This window comes from Rhyacophila brunnea, unplaced genomic scaffold (genome assembly GCF_057557595.1).
Source record: "Rhyacophila brunnea isolate RB1 unplaced genomic scaffold, BYU_Rbru_1.0 scaffold_16, whole genome shotgun sequence".
Classification (NCBI taxonomy): Eukaryota; Metazoa; Arthropoda; class Insecta; order Trichoptera; family Rhyacophilidae; genus Rhyacophila; species Rhyacophila brunnea.
Window position 1 is genome coordinate 27,830,200 of NW_028232816.1, and position 25,830 is coordinate 27,856,029.

Genomic DNA, 25,830 nt, shown 5'->3' on the forward strand with positions numbered 1-25,830 from the left:
CTGTCAACTAGACAGCCATAATTATAATTTAAAACAAATTGCAAATGTCAGATTGAGATGTCTCAAAATCTATATCATCAACATTGCGATTATTCGTCAATATTCAACCTTATTGAATATGTCAATTTTTCTATCTCACAAAAACAATAAAATTACCACACCTTCAAAATGACAGAGGAGTTGTCCGGTGTTACAGTTGTTATCATAATCGGTGGTGGAGTTTTGTTGTTCATAATTTTGTTCATATTCGCGAAACGTCAAATAATGAGATTTGCTTTGCGATCTAGAAGGGGGCCTCACTTGCCTATTGGACATGGTGCGAAAAAAGTACGCAATTCAAACTATATAATGGAATATTATTAGCCACAGAATAATCTAATCTTTTGATTTTGTATTATTTACATTCACCTTGGACATAAATTACCTATTGCATTAAGGTTTGTAATAGAATCGATCTAAGTCTGAGTGTAGGCATAGATGCCAAAATAACTTGCTATTAGCTTCTTTGGTTCATACATACATTCAAAATACAGCTATTAGTTCTCAGTGGAAGTGGGCCACGATCAGAAACACGGCAACCGGAGTGGGTCCTGGGTTCCTGGATCCAACAACTCTAATCTACCTCTGCTTTAGGTGTACATTGGACCAAAGATAACCCTCTTCTATATAGATGGAGCCTAAATGTATGTAATTGAAGTAAAAAAGGACCTATTAGTCTACTGATTAAGTTAAGCTACAAGTGACTGCATTGAAAGTTCATTTAAAGAGAACTTCACACTTCTATTATGACATTCCACTGTAATTTCTCTTATTCACCTAATTAGTTTGATTACATACATGATTATATCTGCAGATATTTCCATAATAAGTTTTGAATACTTAAAATCATAGGGTTGGATATTGTATAATTAAAATCGAATTCAATATTTCCGTATCTGAAGCCGACATTTGAATATAATTTTTTCTATAATTACCTGTGGAAAAATACTCTCTCGTCGTTTTAATGTAGACGGCCAAAAGTAAAACATTGACCATTATTTTTCAGATGAATAATCATATAAAAAAAGCACTGAGAAATGTGCACTTATGTAGGTTATGTAAATAAAGCAACAAACTTCAAACCAGAAGACAAACCATCATTTTGTTTTCTGGGCTACAAAAAGAAAAGTAATAAACTTGTTACTAATACGGAATGCGTATAACACTCCTATCAAATTCTGTGTTACAGATCATTGACTAATAAAGTGTATCAACCAATGATTAATGAGTGACTGTATTAGGAGTATGTTATACTCCGTTCAATTGATAATATTATTGACATGTTTTTTTTATTTTTCCAGTCATTAAAACGAGAGATAGATCGAAGAATAGAAGTCATCCCTAAAATAGTCCATGAGCCTCAGCTGATGAATGATGAGGCTTCAAAGTTTATCTTGGATCCTGGTCACAAGCTGCCGTCACATTACTTCCGGTTAAAGGCAGTGGATGACATAAAATTATTAGGTGATTATTTATTTAAATATCTTTCATTTAATCTCATTTTATTGTCATCAAATCGAATTAAAAAAACATTTAAACAGAGTTGGGATACAGCATATTCCTGTATCCCAGTAAAAAAAACACTGCTTGTATGTTCATATTATATGTTCGGCAATGGAAAGCCTTACTAACAGCCTCCGATACATGGTAATTATTACTTTATTGGTAATAAAACTGTGAATAAGGGGAAATGGACAAACATATATATTATACTAATATGTAAGTTTTCATTGCTTGCATATTTTAAATAATATTATATGATTTTAATAATAATATTTATATTATTATTATTACACCATGTCTGATCCTAATAAATTCATATGGGCCTCCACAGGGTGGAGGTTTTGTATCAACAGCTTTTTGTTTTTACGAGAAATGGATGTTAGCCACTTCCTCAACCTATTAGATCCGTACTCTGACTCCAAACACAAATTGAAAAACAATATGTGTATTTGCCAGACTCATTATTTAAACCTGGGACCCACGACACAATAAGCCATTGCATTTATATTTACATACCACATGTTTATTAATTTATTAAAACAAGTAAAATCTATTTTATAATTCAAATATTGTTTATTGAATGATTTCTTCATACTTACATACAGAGAATCAACATAAATATAATCCTTTTCATTCTGTTAATTTCGATTAAACACAATATAATAATATTATAATATTTCCTCTCGCGATAATATTCTTTTCCTTTTTTCGGTGCCGTCTTTTGTCGAAGGTTGGCAACTAAATTGCAGTACATCTCCCTATCCTGGGCCAGTTGTATCAGCTCACCAACGCATTGGACATTACACCATTTATGGAGGTTGTGTAGCCAAGAAAATGTCCTTCTGCCAACGTCTCTACTCAATTGCATTGAACAATGCAATCTATGAACCTATACATTTGTATAGTTATGTGTTGTTAACTTCATGTTTGTCATTTACCTGTTTTAGAACGTGAAATATCCCGCTCGGGTGGCGGCATGACGCGTCAATCGATTGAAAGCTTGCGGGCTTTCCTTTTGAGTGTCCTGGCAGCCCCGTTGGGCGGGCGGGGCCAGAGGGCTGTCCATCAGTTATGCGACATGTATGAGCATGCTCGACATGACCCTGGCGAATTCGGAGATGAAGAGTATCAGGCCTACAATAGGCTCTTGCTCAAGCTGATGGATGCGTAAGTGATTTCAGGCGTGGTATAAAAAAATAATAACTATTTAATTATATTCAGCATATTGTGTTGATATAATTATAATATATTATGGTTAATCATTTCAATGCTGTTTGGACATAAAGTACTCGTCTAAATAGGTAGTTACAGGTACATTCACACTCCACGTAGATAATGGATTGTCACAGGTCACCTGGAAAGCGAGCTTTACTGACGATGCATCCTCTGTCTCATGCATATACCTAGCTTTACATCTCAGTTGTTTGCTACACCAAATTCATTGTGAATAGTTCACCTACCCATTTACCAGTGGCGAAGGGTGGAGGTAGGCTGTTAAGATACGCCATAAATAGTGCACATTAAACTTTGTTAGTCACACGTATTTGTTTTTATTGAACTAAGACTACAATTTATAGACGGTGTTAGTTAGTTTTTAAAAATAAATTAAGCCCTGCCTAAACCAAACCACGATAGTTTTGGTATACTTTCGGCGATACGAAAAAATTGTGCACACTTTTTCAGTCATACATATTTGTTTTCGTTGGATTAAAAATACTTATTACACATATTGTCGGTTTATTTTTTAAAAATTCATCAAGCCGTGCCTATACCAAACCGTAATCGGTAAAAAATATTCTTCTATCTATAAAATATCCAAAGTTATGTATGATTTAATTGCATAATTCTAGATATTTTATAGAAATACGAGTATTTTTTGACTATTATCTATTATGGCTTGGTTTTAGCAAGGTTTCATTGAATATTAAAATATAACCAACACCATCTGTAAACTGTAGTCTTATTTCAATGAAAACAAATACGTATGACTGATAAAGTTTAGTGTGCACTATTTATGGCGGATCTTAACAGCCTACCTCCACCGTTCGCCACTGCCATTTACACCCATATCTTTTTTTTAAGTGCTTAAAATCTAAGCAATTTTATTGACTTCTCCGAGTTTAGATTATGTTGGTGTCGTCTCGAATGTCTGTGTGCAAGAAGCCTTGCTATGCGGATTGCGTCGTCTGCACATCAGCATACGATTATCCTTTATTAGACTGTCTCGAGTAATTGCAGGTAGTTTGACACAACACAACAATTTTCCATTTGTTTATCTCATACTATGTATAGGTTATTATCACATGGCAATTTGGGTTATTTTCCAATTGAACAAGTTGGATGTTTTTGTCTAGACCGGTTACTAATTACCAACTATTCTTTTTATATAACAGCGCACGGCAGCTGAAGCCATTTGGGAATAGCCACAAGTCATCGCCAAACAGGACACCGAATCGCAAGCAAGCCTCTGTTCGGCCTCTCTTGGATCCATCGAGACTGCGGCCACCCACTACCCTTGGTGTCACGCACACCACCACAAACAAATTGACAATATCCAACGTACATTCTCAGTATGCCAACATGCAGGTGAATTTTACTTGTCTTAAACTTAAAAATTACTAGATAAAAAGAACTTTTTATATACCACATTTTTAAATTTTCTGTTGAATCATAAACTTAAGAATTCTATGTATTAAGGGGGGACATGCTCGTCGTTGGTCAAAATTGAGTTTTTATTGTATTTTCAAACCATGATCCTGGACACTCCTTAAACGTTGTAGATAATCTATTTATATAATTTTGAAGCCTTATTATCCTTTATATTATTTTAAACATTTGATGACTGCATTAAGTATTTTTGTTACATAAAATAGTATTCTTTTAAACCTCTCGCTCTAATGTTTTAGAATATAGTCATATTTCGGTACATGAATGTGCAGTGGTGTTAAGATTTTTTACGTTTATTAATTTTTAAACGCATTTATAAAACCATTAGTATAATTTATGACGAGATAATTTTAGTAAAATATTCACGATAAAAAATTATATTGATAATCTCTGTGATCCCAAATTTGACAAGAATTAGGCATTTTATTATTCAAAAAATTGGCAAGATTGACACATTTGAAGATAATTCTAAAGATACTCATTATATCTTATATCTTATAATGAGTATCTTTAGAATTATCTTCAAATGTGTTAATCTTGCCAATTTTTTGAATAATAAAATGCCTAATTCTTGTCAAATTTGGGATCACAGAGATTATCAATATAATTTTTATCGTGAATATTTTACTAAAATTATCTCGTCATAAATTATACTAATGGTTTTATAAATGTGTTTAAAAATTAATAAATGTAAAAAATCTTAACACCACTGCACATTCATGTACCGAAATATGACTATATTCTAAAACATTAGAGCGAGAGGTTTAAAAGAATACTATTTTATGTAACAAAAATACTTAATGCAGTCATCAAATGTTTAAAATAAATATAAAGGATAATAAGGCTTCAAAATTATATAAATAGATTATCTACAACGTTTAAGGAGTGTCCAGGATCATGGTTTGAAAATACAATAAAAACTCAATTTTGACCAACGACGAGCATGTGGGCCGTTAATAAAAACTTTTTTTGTACTTGATAGAAATACTGAATAAATATAGATTATTGAAATGACATTTTGACATTTCATATTGATTTCCATAGTAACACACGTATATATTAATAATTTAGTTGCTAGAACCCCATTAGCAACCAAATAACTTTCCATACAAAACAGAATTAACTGAAAATGAATTCAATTCTGCTTAAAAATGGCTAAAAGTATTAAAAGAATGCATTTTTGTCATGTTCTGATATATTCTAAAAGTTTCAAATGTCTAGTTAGTCGGGAAGTTAGTTAAAAATCTTCAATCGTCCAATACAAATCTTGGACAAACAAGAAAAAATTTGTACTGGACAAATACGAATACGAGCTAATAAAAACGTGATAATAAGGCCTATTTTCTGTCCTAAGTTTTTCTTCAAATAATTCTTTGAGGCGTTGAAATGAGATAGATATATTAAAAAATATAACGTACTTTTAACACTTTACCTACTGCACATGCCATAGTGGCATCTTTAGACACGTAGATGTTTGTCGTACAAAGTAAATCTGATGTACTGTGTTTACCTTAATACCCCGTTTACACGTGCATGGATTTACTGCTCGCAGTACGTATTATCGCGGCCATAACAAGAAAATGTACGTGTATACATGTAGGTATTATCCTGCATTTGCAAGATTCCATGTATGAATCAAAAAAGTTCGGAAGCTTCTGAATTTTCATGTGACAGTTGAGAATTTTTCGATCTGCACCTGCACGATTGTGGCGAACCTGCCGGCAAAAAAATGGATTACGAACGAATTTTGACGTTAACCGATTTTCACTACACGTCAGATAGTACCATAAAATGACGACATTGCATCTTGCTCACTCTTGAAAAAAGAGATTGGAGAGATAATCAGGACTTTTACGTGTAAACAGTTATTGTCACAATAGTTTAAAATTCACACTATTGTTGCCAGTAAATCCATGCATGTGTACAGGCGCTATACTGCCCTTCTAAGGAAGAAGGCAGTAACTCGCAAAATTTGTGAAATTGAGTTATGAATGCCATCTGTTAGGTAATTTTGAAAGCTATATATTCTGTTCACTTTAAAATCAGTATTATCACTAAAATACCGTTAAAATCCTTAGTGAAAAAATGGAATCTTCTAAAATAATACATTTTTTTAGCAAAAAGGCAGTAATTGCACCTATTCATTGCAGTTACTGCTTGTTTATTATTACTTTGTTTGTATTTTAACATCTTACTAATAAAAATTACCACCGTTTTTTATAAATTCACAGTACTAAAGTTTGAGAAAAAACACATTATGTCATTTATCTCGAAAGTGTGTGAGGTAGTTACTGCCTTCTTCCTTAGAAGGGCGGTATAAGGTCATAATATAAGATATATACTTTTAGCGACATTAAAAATATCTTTTTTCTAATTTCAGAATGCCAACACTGTCGAGTATAACTTTGACGATGAAGTGCTCCGCATAGAATCCAAACCGCCAACACCTGTCGTCGTCCACACACAGAAAGCTGATAATGAGACTACTGTATAGACCCTGTACAATCTTATCCCGCTTCAAAACCTTTGTGTGCTTGTGATTGAACTTGAAAACATACAATCAGGGGAAGAAGAAGAATTTGGTATGGTCAAAGAATAAAGAACTTTGAGGTTTGAGAAATAGGACAATAACAAAGCGTATTTTACACCAATCAATGAATCAATCACAGTCATATTATGACAGAATGAATTATTGTAAGCATCTCACTTATAAGATGAGACATTTTAGTTACGACACACGGTTATTTGGTTCAGTAATAAGTAGTCAGTAATACGATAAAATAATATTAGATTCTTCAGGTTGGTCTCTTCTTGGTCGTGCACTCATGGCTGAGGATCGTGACCACATTTGAATTTTGCCATCCTTTGAACGACCAAGACTCTCCATCCTTCTCGATCTTCCGCTTCTCTCAGAGCAGAATGGATGATGCCCCCAGTCAGCTCTTTCACTCGGTCGCTCCATTGCGCAGACGCTCTTCCTCTGCTTCGCCTTCCCTGGAGGCTACCCAAAACTACCAGTTCTCTCCAGGTTGTCCGGTCCGCGCCTGACAATATGTCCAAAAAACTGCAGAATTCTTCTCAGACATATTGTCGAAAGCCGTTCCATTATCTTCAGTCTCTGGATGATTGACTGGTTCGTCTTGTACTCTGTCCAAGAAATGCGAAGCATTCGGCGCCAACACCACATCTCAAAGGCATCAATTGCCTTCCGTTCCCTTGCCTTCAGACTCGACTCCGTATAGAAATATCGAGAACACTAATGTTTGCGCAAGCATCATTTTTGTGGCAATCGAAATTCCCCGATCCTTCCATATAGTGGTAAGGCGTGTCATCGCATTTTTTGCAATCTGTGTGCGTCTTCTTATTTCCGCTTCGCATCCGCCCTTTCCACTGATGGTCGATCCCAGATATACAAACTCGTCGACTGTTTCGAGGTTTTGGAGTGTACTTGGAATTGGTAGAAGGTTAGCCCGATCAACAACCATTCCTATTAATAAGAAGGCCGTATTTGCGACTCTCTTCCTCTACCCGGTGTAGCAGCTCTGTGAGTTCTCTTTCATCAGCATCATCAGGTTGGTAATATTATAAAAAATAAACCATTTGTCTCTGCATATGTATTTAATTCCCAAAAAGAAACAGTATTGTCTCTCTCACTCACTCCAGAAATAATACCTACATATGTATCGAGTATTTTTGAAAACTGTTTTAACCTTGTTTACTTTAAAACAGGTTATAAAATATCAAATGGTTTGGGTGAATTGATAAGTTCCAATACCGTCAGTCTACTCACATCGACACATTAGCAAATTATTCACTTGATAATATAATTCAAATACTTGATAATGGTTGACAACCATAATAGTTTTTGAGTAATAATGATAATAATTTAACCCATACATCGCGCCGAGCAGATAAACATGTCCAAATGAATTGAGTGTATGTTGCGATGGGCATTTAAACACACCCAAAGTTAATTAAAATCAATTGTTGCAACAGTTGATTAATAAAATGATAAAATAATTAACGCACATCGTCGAAAGGATTAATATAATTATATTTATGTTATCATTTTGCAAAATGGAATTCCGCCAAGTAAAAGCTAATTTAAATAATAAATCAGGGCCATAAAAATTATAATGTTTAAATATTTGAATGATTATTCTATAATCTGAGTGATAAATTGCTTCAGTGCGGGTTTTTTGAACTTTACAAAAGAATTTATTATTATGACAATATATGAAGACATTTGACGCGTGATATGGACCGATACCTTAGATAAATCTGTCGTAATGTAAATTTTACCGGAAGACCGAGCAAGAGGATCTATATTAACTTTCTGAAATGATTCAAGAAAGTGATGTTGCTAACTGACTATTTCTAAATTATTCAATGTATCAATGATTCCAGAGATGTTTTACAATCTTCAGCCACGTTGTTAACAGTGAAAAGTGAAATATGTATGTATATATTTTGTTTAGAATATTGACTTACAGATGGACACTGCATCTGACGAATAAAAGGCCCTCCGTAAACGGCCCTAGGTCACATGTCTTTTCAGCATTCTTGTCCAATTCTGCTAATGTACACAATATTGACACCCACGGTGGCCGGGCGGCTTGAGCGTTGGACTATCACGCCGTGGGTCTCAGGTTCGAATCCTGGGTCTGGCAAGTACACATATTGTTTTTCAATTTGTGTGTGAGTCAGGGTATGGACCTAATAGGTTGATCAAGTGGCTGACATCCATTTCTCGTAAAAAACAAAATCTGTTAATACAAACCTCTACTCTGTGGAGCCTCATATGATCCTATTAGGATCAGACATGGTCGGGAAAAAAAAATAATATTAAGTCAGCTACTGTATTGTGAGTAAATATTGTATGAAATAAAAAAAAATTACCTTTAACTACATTGAAATACGGGTGCTGCAAATTCACTTTTACAGCATTATTGTCCTGTTCTGCTAACATGATGTAGATGAAAAAGGAATTCTACCTTCCAATAATGGTGCATATCGCAAATTTGCTTTCATGTTTTTCACTTATTTTGCTAACATATTTATTTTATAATATGTACATAATGCAGTATCCATCAGTATGTTAATGGTTCACAGTTACGTATTAGAAAGAAAAGTATTGATTTATGATGTAATTTTTGTATATGTAATAATATGTAATATGTAGATGTCTTTTCTCAACCGATTCTATGCCTTCAGCGAGCTGTCTCGCTCTGTAAGGCCGTGATTGACAGTGAGTTACCTCATCCGACTTTAAACTGAAATTACTAGCCACTGTCGATTGATTTGCATAATCTAAAAAATTAAACACACAGTGACATCTGTTTGAATTATTATGAAATACTAAGTCACAAATTATCGGTATTACAGTGATTTTAGTGAGCTTCACTCTACAGTCAACGTGTGTCGTTACAAATTTGTGGCCTGTCAGATACTGCCATAGTAATATAGTGAAGCATAGAAAAGGTTAAATATATCTTTTCGTTTGGCTTGATGCGAGTGTCTGTAAAGCCAACCACAAGAACAAATATGTCTGTAAAATTTGTATATTTAATCATGTTACTCGATACTGAACTAAACGAAAAGATATAAATATGTCTGTACTATAAAATGTACTATATTATTAAGAATATAGCAATGCGAAATATACCTGCAGAATAAATGTTATTCACTTCGTTGCGAGTTTGATGTAGATAGTAGCTTTTATAATTAGTACATATTTTATCAAATTTATAGCTCACTAATAATATAGGTAGCTCATGTATAATATTCTAATATTGTGATAATCTGACAGCGTTATATATTTATAGATCACGCAATGCGATAATTATTTTGAAACTGTTTTTTATGAATAACGTGAAATATCCGTATTTGCTTGGGTGTAATTTATATTGTTTAATATTTGAGAGGTCGGTACTTATTTCTTTATTTCTTATCTTGAGATATTAAATAATGAAAAGTTCAATCAATTATCTCGAAAAATAAATCAACTACTCCCATGTTTTTTTTTGCTTTTATATTTGGAAAAAAAAAACAGTAGTTTTTGAGTTATAATCGGACAGGTATTTTTGTACTTGCTTAATTCAATATCAAATTGCAACACACAGTCATATATTTAAAATATTTAATAGCCCAGAAGTAAAGTAGACTTTTTTTACTATTAAAGTAAATTTATGATGTGTGTTAATCTCACTTAACTGGTCAACCCGCCAGGCCGGGCCCCTCCTATACCCAGGTTCCCAGCCTAGAGCCCTGTCAGCCCCTCCCTTGTGGGCGCGTTGCTCGTGATCTATAAAATATACAATGCGGTCTAATTATTGTTGAAGTATGACTTCGTGTGTAAATTAGTCACATCGCCTGTAATCGTCAATACATAATAATATCTTATGTACCTAGATTCTAAGTCACATGGTGCATTATAAAATGCAATTTATGACAGTTATGTTAAATATAGTTATGCCTAACCTGTATATCTTTCGCTTAGTGCAAGAAGTCACTAACTAGTTTATTTCACTACAACATAATTCTTTAATACTATATAGTGACTTTAAAGGTATGTATTTAAGAAAATGAGTCAACACTTGACACTTGTACTGTACTGTCATTGAAAATAATGATAAAAGCACATATAGACGAAAGTATAACCGAAATTTCACTTAATGACTTCTTATAGTAAGCCGATAATTTATGTATGAACAAAAAAAATGAATAACATAATATTATACGGCAATACACAATAGTATGCTATACTTATCTCTTTTCTGTGATTCAAGGTTTTATAATTTACTGTTCTGGACTGTAGTGAAGCGATTAATGTTGGACACAACATTTCTGCAGTTGAGCATATTATTACAAAAATGTAAGAGACAAACCATAATAATATGTAAATTATATTGTTTCAAAGCTAAAACTCATTTAGTTACAATATAAGATGTTCAGAGATGGTTAATTTTTAATTAAAAATAATTCCCAATATCCAAAGTAAGTTTTTAACAGATTATTGAATAGGTAATCATTATTTTTGTTATTGAATTTGATTATTTTTATGTGTAGGGTTCCCAAGATTGATGCAAATAATCTAAAGCTTAGTATTTTTCACAATGTCACTTAGTGAGTTTTACATTTGAAATGATCATCGGTACATATTATGTTTCTTGCATTATTTTTCAAATCGATGATATTCCATCACAGTGTTCGGTCCATTCATCTACAGTGAAATTATTCTATTTTGGTTTGTGTTAGTTATCTTTATTGATTTTAATTAAACCCCATCTGTAGGGTATAAATGATTGTTTATGATTCATATTGAATCTCTATGTATAATTATTATAGTGAGCGTGTATCAATTATTTTTGTATATATATAAGAGATGGTGTCTCAGTGTGACCAGAGTGAATATTTTGTATGCTGCTTTGGCAGTTTAATAGAAAGTATATATACTAGAATTTGAAAGATTAATTTTTATTTATTTAAGGAATATAAAAACATTGTATGTATGTTTTAATAGCTTTTATAAAACCAAAGAATTACATGACATTAATTTGTAAATGCCATTGTGAAAATAGTGGTTAATATTAATTTTTAGAACAGTAGGTAGATATGTACATGGTGACTTATATAGTTTTGCTACATCTGCTGTTATTCAATACATGTTTATAGCTTCTGTAAACAATTCATCCTCAAATCAACAAGTATATAATAAATGTGTACCTATGTCAAATCAGGCGCTCACAAAATAAAAATGGTATGGGGGGTCGGGTTATTTTTTAAACAAAAATCCATAATATAATTTATTACTTACTATTTTTGATAGAAGGTGGATTCTATGGTAATTCAATTTTGATTATATTTGCGCATGGCAAGCGTGAAGCCATCGTCTGCACATGCTGTGACTCACCACGAAGTTAAGAAAGTTCTCTGGTTACCAGTACCATTGACTTCCGCTTTTACCACCCTACTACTTATCGCCACGGAGACTCCGCGATCCAATTCTACCAATGAACGTCTAGCCTGCAGCTATAACCACTGGTGGGATGTTCACATCGACTTGTCACACCCATGAGTGGCTATTGGATGTGCGTGGCCTGACGATCCTAATTATTAGAATCATCACTGTCCATTTGTATCGTTCGCACCATACTGTCCTCTCTTTTAGACATACCACATGGAAATATTAAATTTAAACATTTCTTTTAATATAAACGTGTTAATACCCCGTTTATATATGCATGGATTTACTGCTGACACATTATTGTGCAAAAAGGTTCTGAAGTTTCTGAATTTTTACGCAACATTTGGACTGTGCAATATCTGCGTCTGCACAGTAGAACGATATCGAACCAGCTGGTAAAAAAAAACCACAAAATGACAACATCGCGTCTCGCTTACTCTTGAAGAATGAGATTGACGAGACAGTCTGCACTTTTACCTGTAAACAGTTATTATCACGATAGTTTAACATACACAGTATTGGTGCAAGTAAATCCATGCACATTTACAGGCGCTATAAGTAATATTCTATTCACCTAAATAATTTTATATTTCTTTTTGTCCTGGGGCAATCTGGATCCGTTGATCGATGATGTCTGCTTGTGTTGAATAATATTAACTAACGTAGTTTTTAATACTCAGTAATGTCGAATTGGCCTAAGAAAGTTTATCATTTAAAGTTTTTTTTTCAGTCCACTGGGTTTATGGTTGATTATGAATGAATGAAATTATCAGCTTATTTAAAAAAATGTATCATTATATTTTTCCTTCCAGGAACTATTATTTTATAAGTATAACCACGTTATAGTAATTATTCATTAACGTTAGTGCCGATGTTCGATAGCATTCCACTGACTGAAAATTGCCATTAAAATAGCACGGAAGGTCATTATTTATCGGTAGCACTTGTATAAACTGTTTTTAAAACAATGGCAACTTAAGAGTAATAATGTATTATATTAGATTTAGATTAAAGTAGTGTTTTTGTGTTAAACGTTTTATAGACACAATAAATTATCTATGGTAAAAATAAAAAGAAATTTGTTTTATTTATAATGGTTTATGCAATGGTGACCTGCAACTTCTCTACTGCCTCTGATCCATGGGTGTGCATAACTTTTTCTGCGTGTCGCTATTTTTTTTCTCCGATGGATCACCTTAAATCCACGATATACAATACCATAAAGTGGGTTGGTTGTATTTTAGAAATGATTCTTTTTTCCTTTCCATTAAGCTGTATTAAAAAATTATAAATTTATATAAAGTTTAGTCCTTGATAATATGTAGTGGCGTGACAAGAGAACAAGGCGATACACATTCACTACCGTTAGTGCAGCATAAGAAAAATTTCCAAACTTTGGAAAATTAACGGAATCTATTCAGAAAAACCGCCTCTGACTACTTGCACAGAACATAACTACCAATAGAGTTAAGGAATAATAAAAACGGAACCTTTGACACAGCTTGCAGAACACTGGTTAGGAATCACTGACATAGGATGTACACAAAGTTTAGAATGTGGTCTTTTAAAAATGTTTTTTATAATCTTTTCATGGAATTTTTCAAGTTTATTGCTAAAATAAAATAAAACTCTTGATCATTACCATAGAAAAGGTATATACTTAGGTATAATATTATACTAGTTCTATTAACCGGATGGCTGCCAATGACGTCTTAAGACGTTAACGGAACGCCGCTCATACAAAAATGACGTCTTTGGACGTCCCGCTTTAAGCGGGATTTTACTAACGTAAATCAATTATTTTAAACATACAAATATGTTGAACACACGATGACATATATTGTAAATATCGTCACATACTCAGAATTGAAACAGAATTCGTTTTTACCACTTAAATTAATTTAAACGTAAATTGATTTAAATTTTTTATTTTTGCAATAAAATTCGCAGCGCGTGCAAGGTATCGGCATACATACACCTACCGGCAGTAATAAGCGTGTATTTTAATGCAGTTTTTTAGCTTTGAACCTTTAGATAGGTAGCTTCATTATTTTGAAAATATAGATTAAAAAGCCCTAAAAAAATCAATTTCTAAAATCCTGTTCAAGCCTAAGTACCTTAATAATATTATTCGATTTCTATAGAATATTTGGAATTACGTTAGCAATGTGTTCTATTTTAGGGCTCTGTTCTGGTTTTCGTTCCAAAAAATAACGGTTTTTCCGGTTTTGGTTCAGTTCCAAGTTATTAATTTTGAAATATTTTCATTTGTATTAAAAATTTATTTTATACAAAGAGATTGAAGACCGATCCGTCCAATCTCAAACTTGTATGATAACCCGGCACCACGCTCCGAAACCAGGGTTATGATGCACTGATGTACAGGTAGCCATATATTTTTATATAGGTATAATTATGAGAATTATGTTGAGATGCGTCATATGATCGTGAATGATTTATTTGCTCCTTGAATTTGACACATAATATTCCAAATGAAAAACAGTATACCTAGTTATTCCGTATAGGTATATTATGTATTAGCTTGTCGAATTGATGTTGTATTTTGTAATGGCATGTTAACGCGCGTGTTTGAACAAGTACCGAACCGGATAAAAAAACCGATATTTTATTTCCGGTTTTCGTTCCGACAAAAATAACGGTTTTCAGTTTTCGGTTCAGTTTTGATTGATTGACTCTGCGAAGCCCTGATTGCAGCATTACTTTTAAAATTTTTTTTTAATTAAAAGCTAATTGCTTGACGTTTAATTGATTTTGTCTTATAACAAACTTGTAATAAATAAATGACAGTATTTTGGTTAATCCAAAATTTATTTTGAAGTGATAAAATTTAATATTAATACGTTACTTAGAGGTTAAGTTTTAAAACAGGATACTGGATAAAAATATTTTTGTATATGTCATCACTTTATTGACAGCCAGCAAGATGCTTGTCTATTGAAAATTCGTTATAAAATTTTGAATGGCTCTTCCCTCCGTTTTCTATGTCAACAGTACGTTGTTATTACCCAATTTTAACTAATATAAAATGTATATAAAGTCAATTATATTAGATGGCTTCAAGTCGTATGGAAACAAGGTGGAAGTGAGTGGATTCGACAGAGAGTTTAACGCTATTACCGGGCTGAATGGCACAGGCAAATCCAATATTTTGGATTCGATATGTTTTGTTTTGGGCATCACAAATTTATCACATGTAAGCAATGCACTCACTCTATTTTGACTTAAAACTCTAACCTTAACCAACACATTACCCAGTTAGCTTATTGTAGAATGGAAGCACTGTTTGTTTAACCGAATCATCCTTTTTAATGGTTAGCCTGGTATTAGCCAGATCAGTTTTGTAATATTAGTTAGTATGAAGCCATCATGGCATCTTGGAAAACTTTACGCCAGTGACCGAATGTTCATAGAACAGTATTTGGTTCAAGATTGTTCAAGATGCCAGATTGTAAGTAGTCTACTCTCTGACATTGAATTCTTCAGCCGTGATGCACTGATAAACAATGAATAGGTATGACAATTTAGATGCACAATAATTAATAAGTATATTATTAATAATCCATTATCTATCATAAAAGTATAATCCCTTAGTTAGATATTAATGTCAACCTATATTTTCACGTGAGTCGAACAGTGAAACACAAGTTGTCATGATTTATTAATAACATGACGGTTGGACTTTTTTGCTTGAGGATCTTAATCAGTGGTGTAATGGAGCCGGTGCTGCGGCATTTATGTACTATGTACTATGTACTAATGGATACAGCATGTGACGAATAAAAGGGCACTCTTAAACAAGCCTGCTCCCAGATATCCTCATACAATTAAAATTTTTTCATAAACAAATAAATATGTGCATACTTAATATGAATATGGTTGAAATGACCTCTACCTACATTGCAGTAAGTCCATTATTGTAAATCCATGTTCATGTCTTTACAGCATTGTTGTCCTATTCTGTAACGCAGAGTAAATATAATGCATAAATTGTATTTGTATGTACCTACTAATTGTAAAATCAACTCAAAATGCTTTGTAAAAAGGGTGATTATTACAAATTCGCATTTAATTCTATGACCTATTCTGCTAAAATGTCCACTTTAACATTGGACTTTTATTTCTGTTCTAATAACAGCAGTGTAGTTGTAGCTGTGAAACTATCTGGTTTTGAGATAATCGCACAGATGTATTGTGACCTCCAGGAATCGAACTTGGGAGTTTCCAGATGAGAAGCCAGTGACTTGCACTTTGGATTATGAGGGCTGCCCCATTTGCGTCCTATATGGCAGCGTATGTCCTGGTATAAGTCAATATTTCACACCTTGACTTACACATCATATTTAAGCTTCATCTGTATAAAGGTTTTGTCTGACATCTTTAATTATTTCTGATATATCTTGTTGACAGGTGCGGGCCGGCAGTTTGCAAGATTTAGTATACAAGTCTGGCCAAGCCGGTATAACAAAAGCGAGTGTTACCATTACATTCGATAACACTGACAAGAAACAGTGTCCAATTGGATACGAAACGTATGATGATATAACAATCACTCGGCAGGTAAGGTCATTGGAATATTTTCCAATATTTTGTTGCTTCAATGTGTCTGGATTTAACTCTTGATTTACCAGGGTTGTATTATAGTCAGACACCATCCAAGAGCTTTAGTATTTCATAAAATGGATAACATAATGCGAGTTGGTGGGGATTTTTAAGCCCGACACAAGCCGATGTGTCAAGGTGTGATGTACATACAATGAAAACTAGATACAGTCAAACTCGGTTATTACGATCACGGATATAGCGAGATCTTGGTTGTAACTCTCGAAACATTCGTTGACATTTTAGTTTATGATTTTCTCCATACATTTATTCACTTTTATAACGAGCTGCTTATCAGGTATACTGAGCTAAAATATCGTCAAAATTTTTCTTAAAACTGTTAATGTGTCAATCGTTTAAAAACATTTCGACCCTAAGCAATAAAATCCGACTGGACAGGATGCCGCCGGGATCGGATTATATTTATGACACTAGTTAAGTGTCGTACCTACCTTATTGGTGTTTTCGCTGACAATATTGAAAAAGTATCCACGCATATGGTTGAAATTGCATGGAAAAAATCCAAGGTTTGTGAAGTCAGTAGGTACCTACCAGCGTTCATTACAATGAACAACTTTTGTAGTTTATGAATGCCATGCTTGTTTTGGGGAAAAATTCTATTTGTGTATTTTTGTTTGAATTGCGACTTTTTGTGTTATGTGACCGCTCATTTAAAAATACCTATTCTCTGATATAACGAGTATCGCTTATAACAAGCAAATGCAGTCAGTCCCATCTTTCTCGTAATAACCAAGTTCGACTGTACTTACAAATTATCTCCGCCTAATTCTTGTGCATCGGAAGAAAATGGTTATTTTGACTTTGGTATACCGATGGATTTGTGCACAGATTTTGAATGTTCGAATCGATTGAGGATCGAAGGCAACATCATTTTTTGAATAAAACAGTATACACCTACAATATTTTTACTATATAAATGCATTTTGTGTAACTAAATTTCGATAAAAACTGGACATACAAGATCGATGATCCAAATGTATACACAGCTATCTATGAAATTGTGATATACAACTCTGAAACTTATTGAGTAATCTTTTTGGCAAAGATTTTAGATGTCAAAATCTGGATTAACCTTTTTACTCCCAGCTGATTTAGCCTAGCATATGCGAAAACTCCCAAGCGTTTTTTGCCAAAAAATCGTCGATTTAGTTTTTTTTAAATATATAATTCTACACATGTTTTAAAAATTTGAAACTTTTTTTGTGTGTTCTCAATGGTGTATAAAGCAATAATAAGTAATAATATTGATAGTTTACATCAACAAAACAAAAGAAAAAAATAATGTATCAATATTTATTTAGAAATGAACGGATAAAACTATGTTTGAACTGCAAAACAAGTGTGACAACATTTTTTTATTTAGAATTGATATATCAAATTTTATAGTATAATCCAGGGGAGGGCAAACTGCGGCCCGCCGGGTATTTTTTTGCGGCCCGCCATCATTAATTGTACTTCTGATTACGAATAACTTTTTTTATATATTTTTTAAAAAATATTGACAATAGATTAAAATTTGAAGAATTTGTTGTTTCGTTAATGTATTATCTCAGTACGTCTTCCTTGCGTCTCGTCTTACACTATGTAACCACTATTTTCTATGTTGAACATCGTGACACATTTAAATACTTTTAACTCTGCGTTGCAAGGAAAAAAAATATATGCCCACGATATGGTGAAGAGTTTGAATGGATATCAATTAAAACTCAAGTTGTTCCTTCGACAAATATCGAATAAGAACGTGGACCACTTTCCAACTTTGAAGTTGCTGAATATACCAGAATATAATGACGATTTTTTACAAAGATTTGGTGACTTCCGAAAAATTGAGACAAGTTTAGCGACAGTACGCGATCCATTTTCAATAGATATTGATAGTGTACTGACAGAGCTACTACAACTTGAGATTATTGGTCTGTAGTGTGACACTGATTTAAGAGAATTGCATCGTCGTGAAGATATATCCAAATTTTACAATGCCCTTAATTCAGACAAATTCGAACAACTTAAAGATTATGCAAGAAAAATGTTCGTTCTTTTTGGATCAACCTATATATGTGAACAAACATTTTCGATCATGAACCTCAATAAAAATTCTTTACGATCAAATATCTCCGATGCCCATTTACAAGCAGTTTTGAAAATATCAACCACAAAATCAACACCTGAATTTGAAAAAATGTACAACACTTTCATTCTTCTCATTAATTTTTTTGTAATGTTTATTTTTCGTGATAATAAATAGTGTATATCTAAAAATGGTATTTTACTTGCGGCCCGCCGTTCATTTTGAATTCTTGAATTTGGCCCTCCATCCAAAAAGTTTGCCCGCCCCTGGAATAATCTATTCTTATCTGGTAACAGAAAAAAAAATAAACTTATTATTATTTCTCTATGAATTAGAATTTTTATAAAGTAATCAAAAAAAAATCGTATAGTGTCAAGGTATTCAAGAATATTATTCAATTCACGAAATCGCACGAGAATTCGATACAGTATCGAGGACTAACTGTTATGGGAATGAAGTAATTTCAAAAAATAAGTTTCAAAGCATTAAATCTATTATAATAATATTTATTCATGTATTTTTTCACCATCCTACCAAAAAAACAGTGGGCATTCATTGTTCGCTCCGTCAGAGTTCATAAAAATTACAAAATTCATAATTATGTGATATATGAATCATAAAACAACTAAAAGAAATCTCAGAACTTAAAATGTGTCATAAAAATATTGTTTTATTATTTTTATGACCCTCTTTGGTTTCGAGTTCGACGGCAAGAGCAATTATGACTTGTGAGTTATTAGGGTATGACATAATTATAAACAAGTGCCATACTAAAATAAATATTAGTCACACCTAACACAGACCGAATATAATGCTATGTCTACATGAGAAGAAATATGACGGGAAAAAAATTGGAATAAATCGTAAATTTGGATCCAAACTTTCGGCCGATGGATCGGCCCAGATGGAGTTTTCGCATAGGTATGGTGGGCCGAAATATCGGCCGAATGGGAGTAAAAGGGTTAATCCTGATGCCATCTAATAATCATTTTAGTAATATCATGGGTTGATAGCTTAACACATTCGCGGAGATGACGTCTATAAACGTCATATTTTGTGAGATGTGAAATGACAGGTGATATAACACCCACGGTGGCCGCGCGGCTTAAGCGTTGGACTATCACGCCGTGGGTCTCAGGTTCGAATCCTGGGTCTGGCAAGTACACATATTGTTTTTCAATTTGTGTGTGAGTCAGGGTATGGACCTAATAGGTTGCAGTGGCGAAGGGTGAAGGTAGGCTGTTAAGATCCGCCATAAATAGTGCACATTAAACTTTTTCATACATACATATTTGTTTTCATTGAAATAAGACTACAATTTATAGATAGTGTTGGTTAGATTTTAAAATTCAATTAAACCCTGAGAAACCAAGCCATAATAGATAATAGTCAAAAATTACATGTCTTTCTATAAAATATCTAAAATTATGCAATTAAATCATACATAACTTTGAGTATTTTATAGATAGAATAATATTTTTTATTTATTATAGTTTGGTTTACGCAGGACTTAATGAATTAAAAAAATGAACCAACAATATGTGTAATATGTATTTTTAATCCAACGAAAACAAATACATATGAATGAAAAAGTGTGCACAATTTTGTCGTATCGCCCAAATTAGACCAAATCTATTATGGTTTCGTTTAGGCAGGGTTTAATTGATTTTTAAAAACTAACTAACACCATCTGTAAATTGTAGTGTTACTTCAATAAAAACAAATACATATGACTATCAAAGTTTAGTGTGCACTATTTATAGCGAATCTTAACAGCCTACCTCCACCCTTCGCCACTGATAGGTTGAGCAAAAGTGGCTGACATCATTTCTCGTAAAACACAAAATCTGTTGATACAAATCTCTACTCTGTGGAGGCCCATATGATCCTATTAGGATCGGACATGGTCGGGGGGGATATGACAGGACGTCCATTGACATCATGTGCTGTGGAACGGAATACGTCACGACATTTATAGAAGTCGTTCTTTGGATTAAAACAATATGTTCCCTGCTACTTGTGTCACGGTGCGAACATATTTCCATTAGATAGTGTCATAATATCTTTAAGTCTTTTTCTCATTTCTATACAATATCTAAATCGAAAATTTAAAAAATTAAAATTTTAATATGTGCCATATCACTAACATGTATTAGCTAACGTGTGTCCGCGAATGTCTCAATAATTGTTGAACAGCACTTTTGCTAAAAATGAAAGATTTGTGTTGGATTTGAAAACTTCGTAGCTTTCCTCTGATTGTCCAAATTTTTTGCAAGCCTATTCAAGTTCTGGATGTTAATGATGTACATATCTATCTAGACCATGGGTGGCCAACCCGTGGCCCGCGGGCCGCATGCGGCCCGCTGGGTGTCAACTTGTGGCCCGTGGAGTAGTGAGAAAATAAAAATAATATCAAATTTAATGCTGCCGCTAGATGTGCTAATTTCGCAAATTGAGATTCGATATTGGCTCAAGATTTTAAAAAGCACCGTGTGCTTTTTGCTGCATTTGTAACGCCATTCTCCGTAGACGTGAATTTTATTACCGGGAAATTTACAAATGGAACATTGTGAAATATGATGCGATGAACAGTTAAAGGAGAAATTTCATCAGGTTGGTTTGGAAGAGTTTTACAAAACAAATTTGGACAAGGAGAAATATCCTGCATTTTACAAACATGCTCTAATGACGACTTTCGCCATTTGGAAACACTTACACGTGTGAACAGCTGTTTAGTCAGATGAAGCATATCAAATCCCGAGTGAGAACATGAATCACTGATGTGCGTTTGGAAAACTGTTTGCGTGTAGGAACAACTTCACTCGATATCGATGCACTTAGTTCAAACTTCTCACTAAAATTTATTATTTTTATATTACATATTTTGTTTATTTTTTAATATTTAAAAAAGTCTAATCTAATAAATATGTTTGATTGTCATTTTTTGTTTTATTTTTTTAATATATATAAAATATATTTCTTTTTTGTTTTGTATAATAAAAAAATCGGTTGTGCGGCCCGGTAGGAAATCTCATATTCAGAGTCTGGCCCGGCTGCTGAAAAGGTTGGCCACCCATGATCTAGACAAACAATTCCTGTTGCAGTCGAGATTTTGCGTCAATAACACGATTTACATTAAATTTGTTGTTTTAGGTTGTAATTGGCGGGAAGAATAAATACCTCATAAATGGAATCAACGTTCAAAACAAAAGAGTGGCCGATCTCTTTTGTTCAGTTCAGCTCAATGTGAACAACCCTCACTTTCTTATTATGCAGGGCCGGATAACGAAAGTGCTCAATATGAAACCGCCCGAAGTAAGTTCACAATGACCATTTTTTGATTCTTAAAAAACTATTAAATAATTATCGATGTTGAATATTCAGTGGTAAAATTAAATCGATTATTGTTGTCGACCAATTGGTAGTGAAACGATTATCTGCTATAGCCATCAGTTTGTGATCGTAGGTTTGATGTGTTTTCAGGGTTTACGATAAAAATTATCACAGTATACAAGACGCTTAGATTTCTTGTTAATTTTTAAAAGCATTTGTAGAAAAAATGAGAAAAAGAATTTATCCCATAATCAGTATACCTACTTTAGTTCCTTTTATCTAAAATATACAAAATGGTAAAAGTGGTTATTAATATTCTTCAATATCTATCATGTAATGATTTTTTAAAGAAACTTGTAATAAAATTATGTAGCCAATATCCAGATGCTGTTTCAAATGTCGCAGAATGTTGCCAACTGATAATAACCTTAATAAACCTATTGTTTCCACAAAAACATGCTGAATTAGGCAATAATTGAACAATTGTGTTATTTTGACTAACCCCAGTGTCTGCTGATGATACTCATCTTCAGTGTTGCCAACTGTCGTTGACAAAAACATTCCAGACGGGGTGCAAAAACAAGCTATTTAGGAGGAAAAAACGCTAGATTTTGCGAAATAAAATTGCAAGTAAATTTACTTATTCTACCAAAAACAAAGTCAATATCTTTCGTTTCGTGTATCGAAAAAAAGTGCAAAACTTGCAAAAAAAATTTCATGTTATAAGAACTAAAAGAAGACCTTTGTTTGAAATATCGAACAAATAGTTTATTTATTTAACAACGAGTGATAAATAATGATTAGGTAATATCGGAAGAGTGGAATCCTCGATAATCGTCAAACTGAAGTCACATAGCTAAGCACACATTAAATTATATGATACCATTCACTATAACGCACTGAATGCTCCTATTGTTTCATCGTGTTTGTTGTTTTATTTCTCATGCTACTGAAATAGGTACCGACCTACCCGCACTAAGTATCCGATAGTCGGAAATTTGATGTGCATGAAAATAAATAAATTAAATATCTAGTGTATTTTCAGCACATTTAAAGCTGTTAAAGACATCAAAAAATGCTAGTAAAAATGCCACAAGCCAGATGCGTTTTTTACAAGCTAGATGCCTATCGAAAAATGCTAGATCTGGCAAGAAAAGCCCTAAATTGGCAATACTGTTCATCTCACACTTAAATTTTTTTTAGATATTGTCTATGGTTGAGGAAGCGGCTGGGACCAGAATGTATGAGGCGAAGAAGCAAGCCGCACAGAAGACTATCGAAAAGAAGGACGCCAAATTGAAGGAATTGAATGATGTATGTATTTGGTATTCCTATAGATTGGTGTGAGAATGGCATTTTATAGGAAGAGGTAAAATGACATACATGATGCATCAAGCAGTCATGATTCTTTACATACAGATCAATTTGTTTCCTTTCTTATTTGTATTTGATTTTGCTTTTCAATAATTCTCATTCATAATATTATGTTGAATTCAAGGTCATATTATATTCTTGGTAATAGGTGTGTTGAAATAAAAATGCCTAAAGCATCTTATCTTTTTTTAGATTATCAATGAAGAAATAGCTCCGAAAATCCAAAAACTTCAGGAGGAGAGAACACAGTTCCAAGAATATCAAAAGGTTGTCAGGGAACTTGAGAATCTGACCCGACTCTACGTGGCCTGGAAGTGAGTACATATTATTATAAGCGTTGATTATTTAAACAGTTGTCATTATTTATAACTAAAGTTTTTGAATACATCATTTGAGGCGTCTAATTCCACAAAGCGATAAGTCCACATTTGGTCAAAATCGAGAAAAAAATAAGCACTTATTCTTTATATAATTTTACACAATATGTATTGATCTATAAATTCTAAAACGCGACATAACCCTACGAAAAAAAATATTTTAAGTCTCGATTTATTACAAAAAGCGCCAAGTCCATGTTTCATATTATTTAAGGCTTGGTTGATTTCGCACGTGTTTAAGTCAACCAATAAGGGAACATTCAATATTGAAAAGGGCGTCTCCCATGCTATAGCATCTGGTAAACTCATGACAGTGCTACGGAAATATGTGCCTTATGCGGAGCAAATTAAAAAGTGAGGTACAAGTAGCGCTACGTCCAATTTTATTTTGCCTATGTTTATTACATTTAAGAGTTTATCGGCTGAAACAAATTGCCATTTGGTTCTAATTCCGACATAGAATACAACGGAAAAAATAATCTCACGTTAAAACAAATAATTGAAGCTTGAAACATAACAACGTTTTTTCCCGAAAATATTGAATTTTGGACTTGTCGCTTTTTGTAATTAGACGCCTCATTTGATCCATGAATGGATAACAAGCTCTCAAATGACCGTCAATCTTGACACAATAATGTGTTTCTTAAAAGTGTCGTTCCCGTCAACACCACATTGGGAGAGCCCCATTCTTTTTCCTACCCAATCAAATCATTTCGTACCAGGTCACAATCCATATTATTAATTGTACATGTACCTATATGAAAAACTAGACTAAAAAAATGGAGATATGAAAAACAAAATAAACGTCATACATAAAATAAAAGTAATATAACTTTGCAATAAAGTGTGGGACAAAAAAATACAATTAAAAATGAATCGCGATATAACAAATTCACACTCGCCGGAGTCGCAGTGGATGAGGGTTTCCTGGATGTTAAAAATAAAACCTCACTGTGGGAATTAAAATAAAATCTCGTAGTCTCTAATCATCCTGTTGGCATAAAGACAATCCGTTTGAATCTCATCCAGCTGGTGGTACCCAAATCCCTAGCTGTAGTAGTGATGTAGATAGTGCCAACGTTACTATTCCATGGGTGACAATATGTCATTGGATGGGTGCGGGACTCATGTTAAGGATAGTATTGGACTTCTTCTAATCTTTGCATTGCGTTTTAGGTATGTGACTGCTGAGGAAAATACCACCAAGGCGACGCAGATGGTGGACGATGTTAAAGATAAGATAAAAAGCAAGCACACGAAAATATCTGAGAACCAAAAGGAATGTAAAACCATCGATAAGCTGATCGCAGAGATGGGGAAGAAGTTAGACACGGTAAAATAATTAAGAAATCTTTAGTTCTTCACTGATCTGGAGTGCACTTTATATTTATTTGATGGGAGGATAACTCCATTTGGTTATTCTATGAAAAGTACGAGAAAAAAATATTTACAATATAAAACCAATAGTAAACCAAGCCATAATAGATAATAGTAAAAAAATATTGGTCTATATTTATCTATAAAATATCTAAAATTATGGCATTACATCATACATAATTTTAGTTATTTTGTAGATAGAAGAATATTTTTATCTATTATGGTTTGACAGGGCTTAAAGAATTAAAAAAAAAAACTAACAAACACCATCTGCAATGCATGTATTCTTAATCTAACAAAAACAAACTGGTATGACTGGAAAAGTGTGTATTATTTTTGTCGGATCGCCCATAGCATACCTAAACTATATCTTTTGGTTCAGGCAGGGTTTAATTGATTTTTAAAAACCAACCAGCACCATCCGCAATTTGTATTCTTAGTTTAATGAAAACAAATAAGTGTTGTGATTGACTAAGCTTAGTGTG

General features: G+C 33.1%; 2 protein-coding genes across 2 annotated transcripts in view; both read left to right on the plus strand.

The window, feature by feature from the left end:
- Positions 1-52: 52 nt before the first annotated feature.
- On the plus strand, positions 53-13,232 carry LOC147074584 (lipid transport auxiliary protein 1). The gene is made up of 5 exons (XM_085943799.1): positions 53-327; positions 1,341-1,503; positions 2,490-2,709; positions 3,936-4,128; positions 6,590-13,232. Exons 1-5 carry the CDS (start codon positions 169-171, stop codon positions 6,701-6,703), a joined length of 849 nt encoding a protein of 282 aa, XP_085799925.1. The 5' UTR covers positions 53-168; the 3' UTR covers positions 6,704-13,232.
- A 1,863-nt stretch (positions 13,233-15,095) lies between these two features.
- SMC2 (structural maintenance of chromosomes 2) overlaps positions 15,096-25,830 on the plus strand; it is a 28,859-nt gene continuing 18,124 nt past the window's right edge. The window contains exons 1-6 of the mRNA XM_085944091.1: positions 15,096-15,389; positions 16,604-16,753; positions 22,038-22,199; positions 23,421-23,531; positions 23,784-23,905; positions 25,145-25,301. Coding sequence (XP_085800217.1) covers positions 15,222-15,389; positions 16,604-16,753; positions 22,038-22,199; positions 23,421-23,531; positions 23,784-23,905; positions 25,145-25,301 — 870 coding nt within the window. The 5' untranslated portion in view covers positions 15,096-15,221. The remainder of the gene's footprint in view (positions 15,390-16,603; positions 16,754-22,037; positions 22,200-23,420; positions 23,532-23,783; positions 23,906-25,144; positions 25,302-25,830) is intronic.

Coding starts and splice junctions, on each gene's coding strand:
- LOC147074584 (XM_085943799.1), top strand. CDS start 169: ATGACAGAGGAGTTGTCCGGTGTTACAGTTGTTATCATAATCGGTGGT. Junction 328..1,340: donor TTGGACATGGTGCGAAAAAA/GTACGCAATTCA, acceptor TTATTTTTCCAG/TCATTAAAACGAGAGATAGA. Junction 1,504..2,489: donor GGATGACATAAAATTATTAG/GTGATTATTTAT, acceptor TACCTGTTTTAG/AACGTGAAATATCCCGCTCG.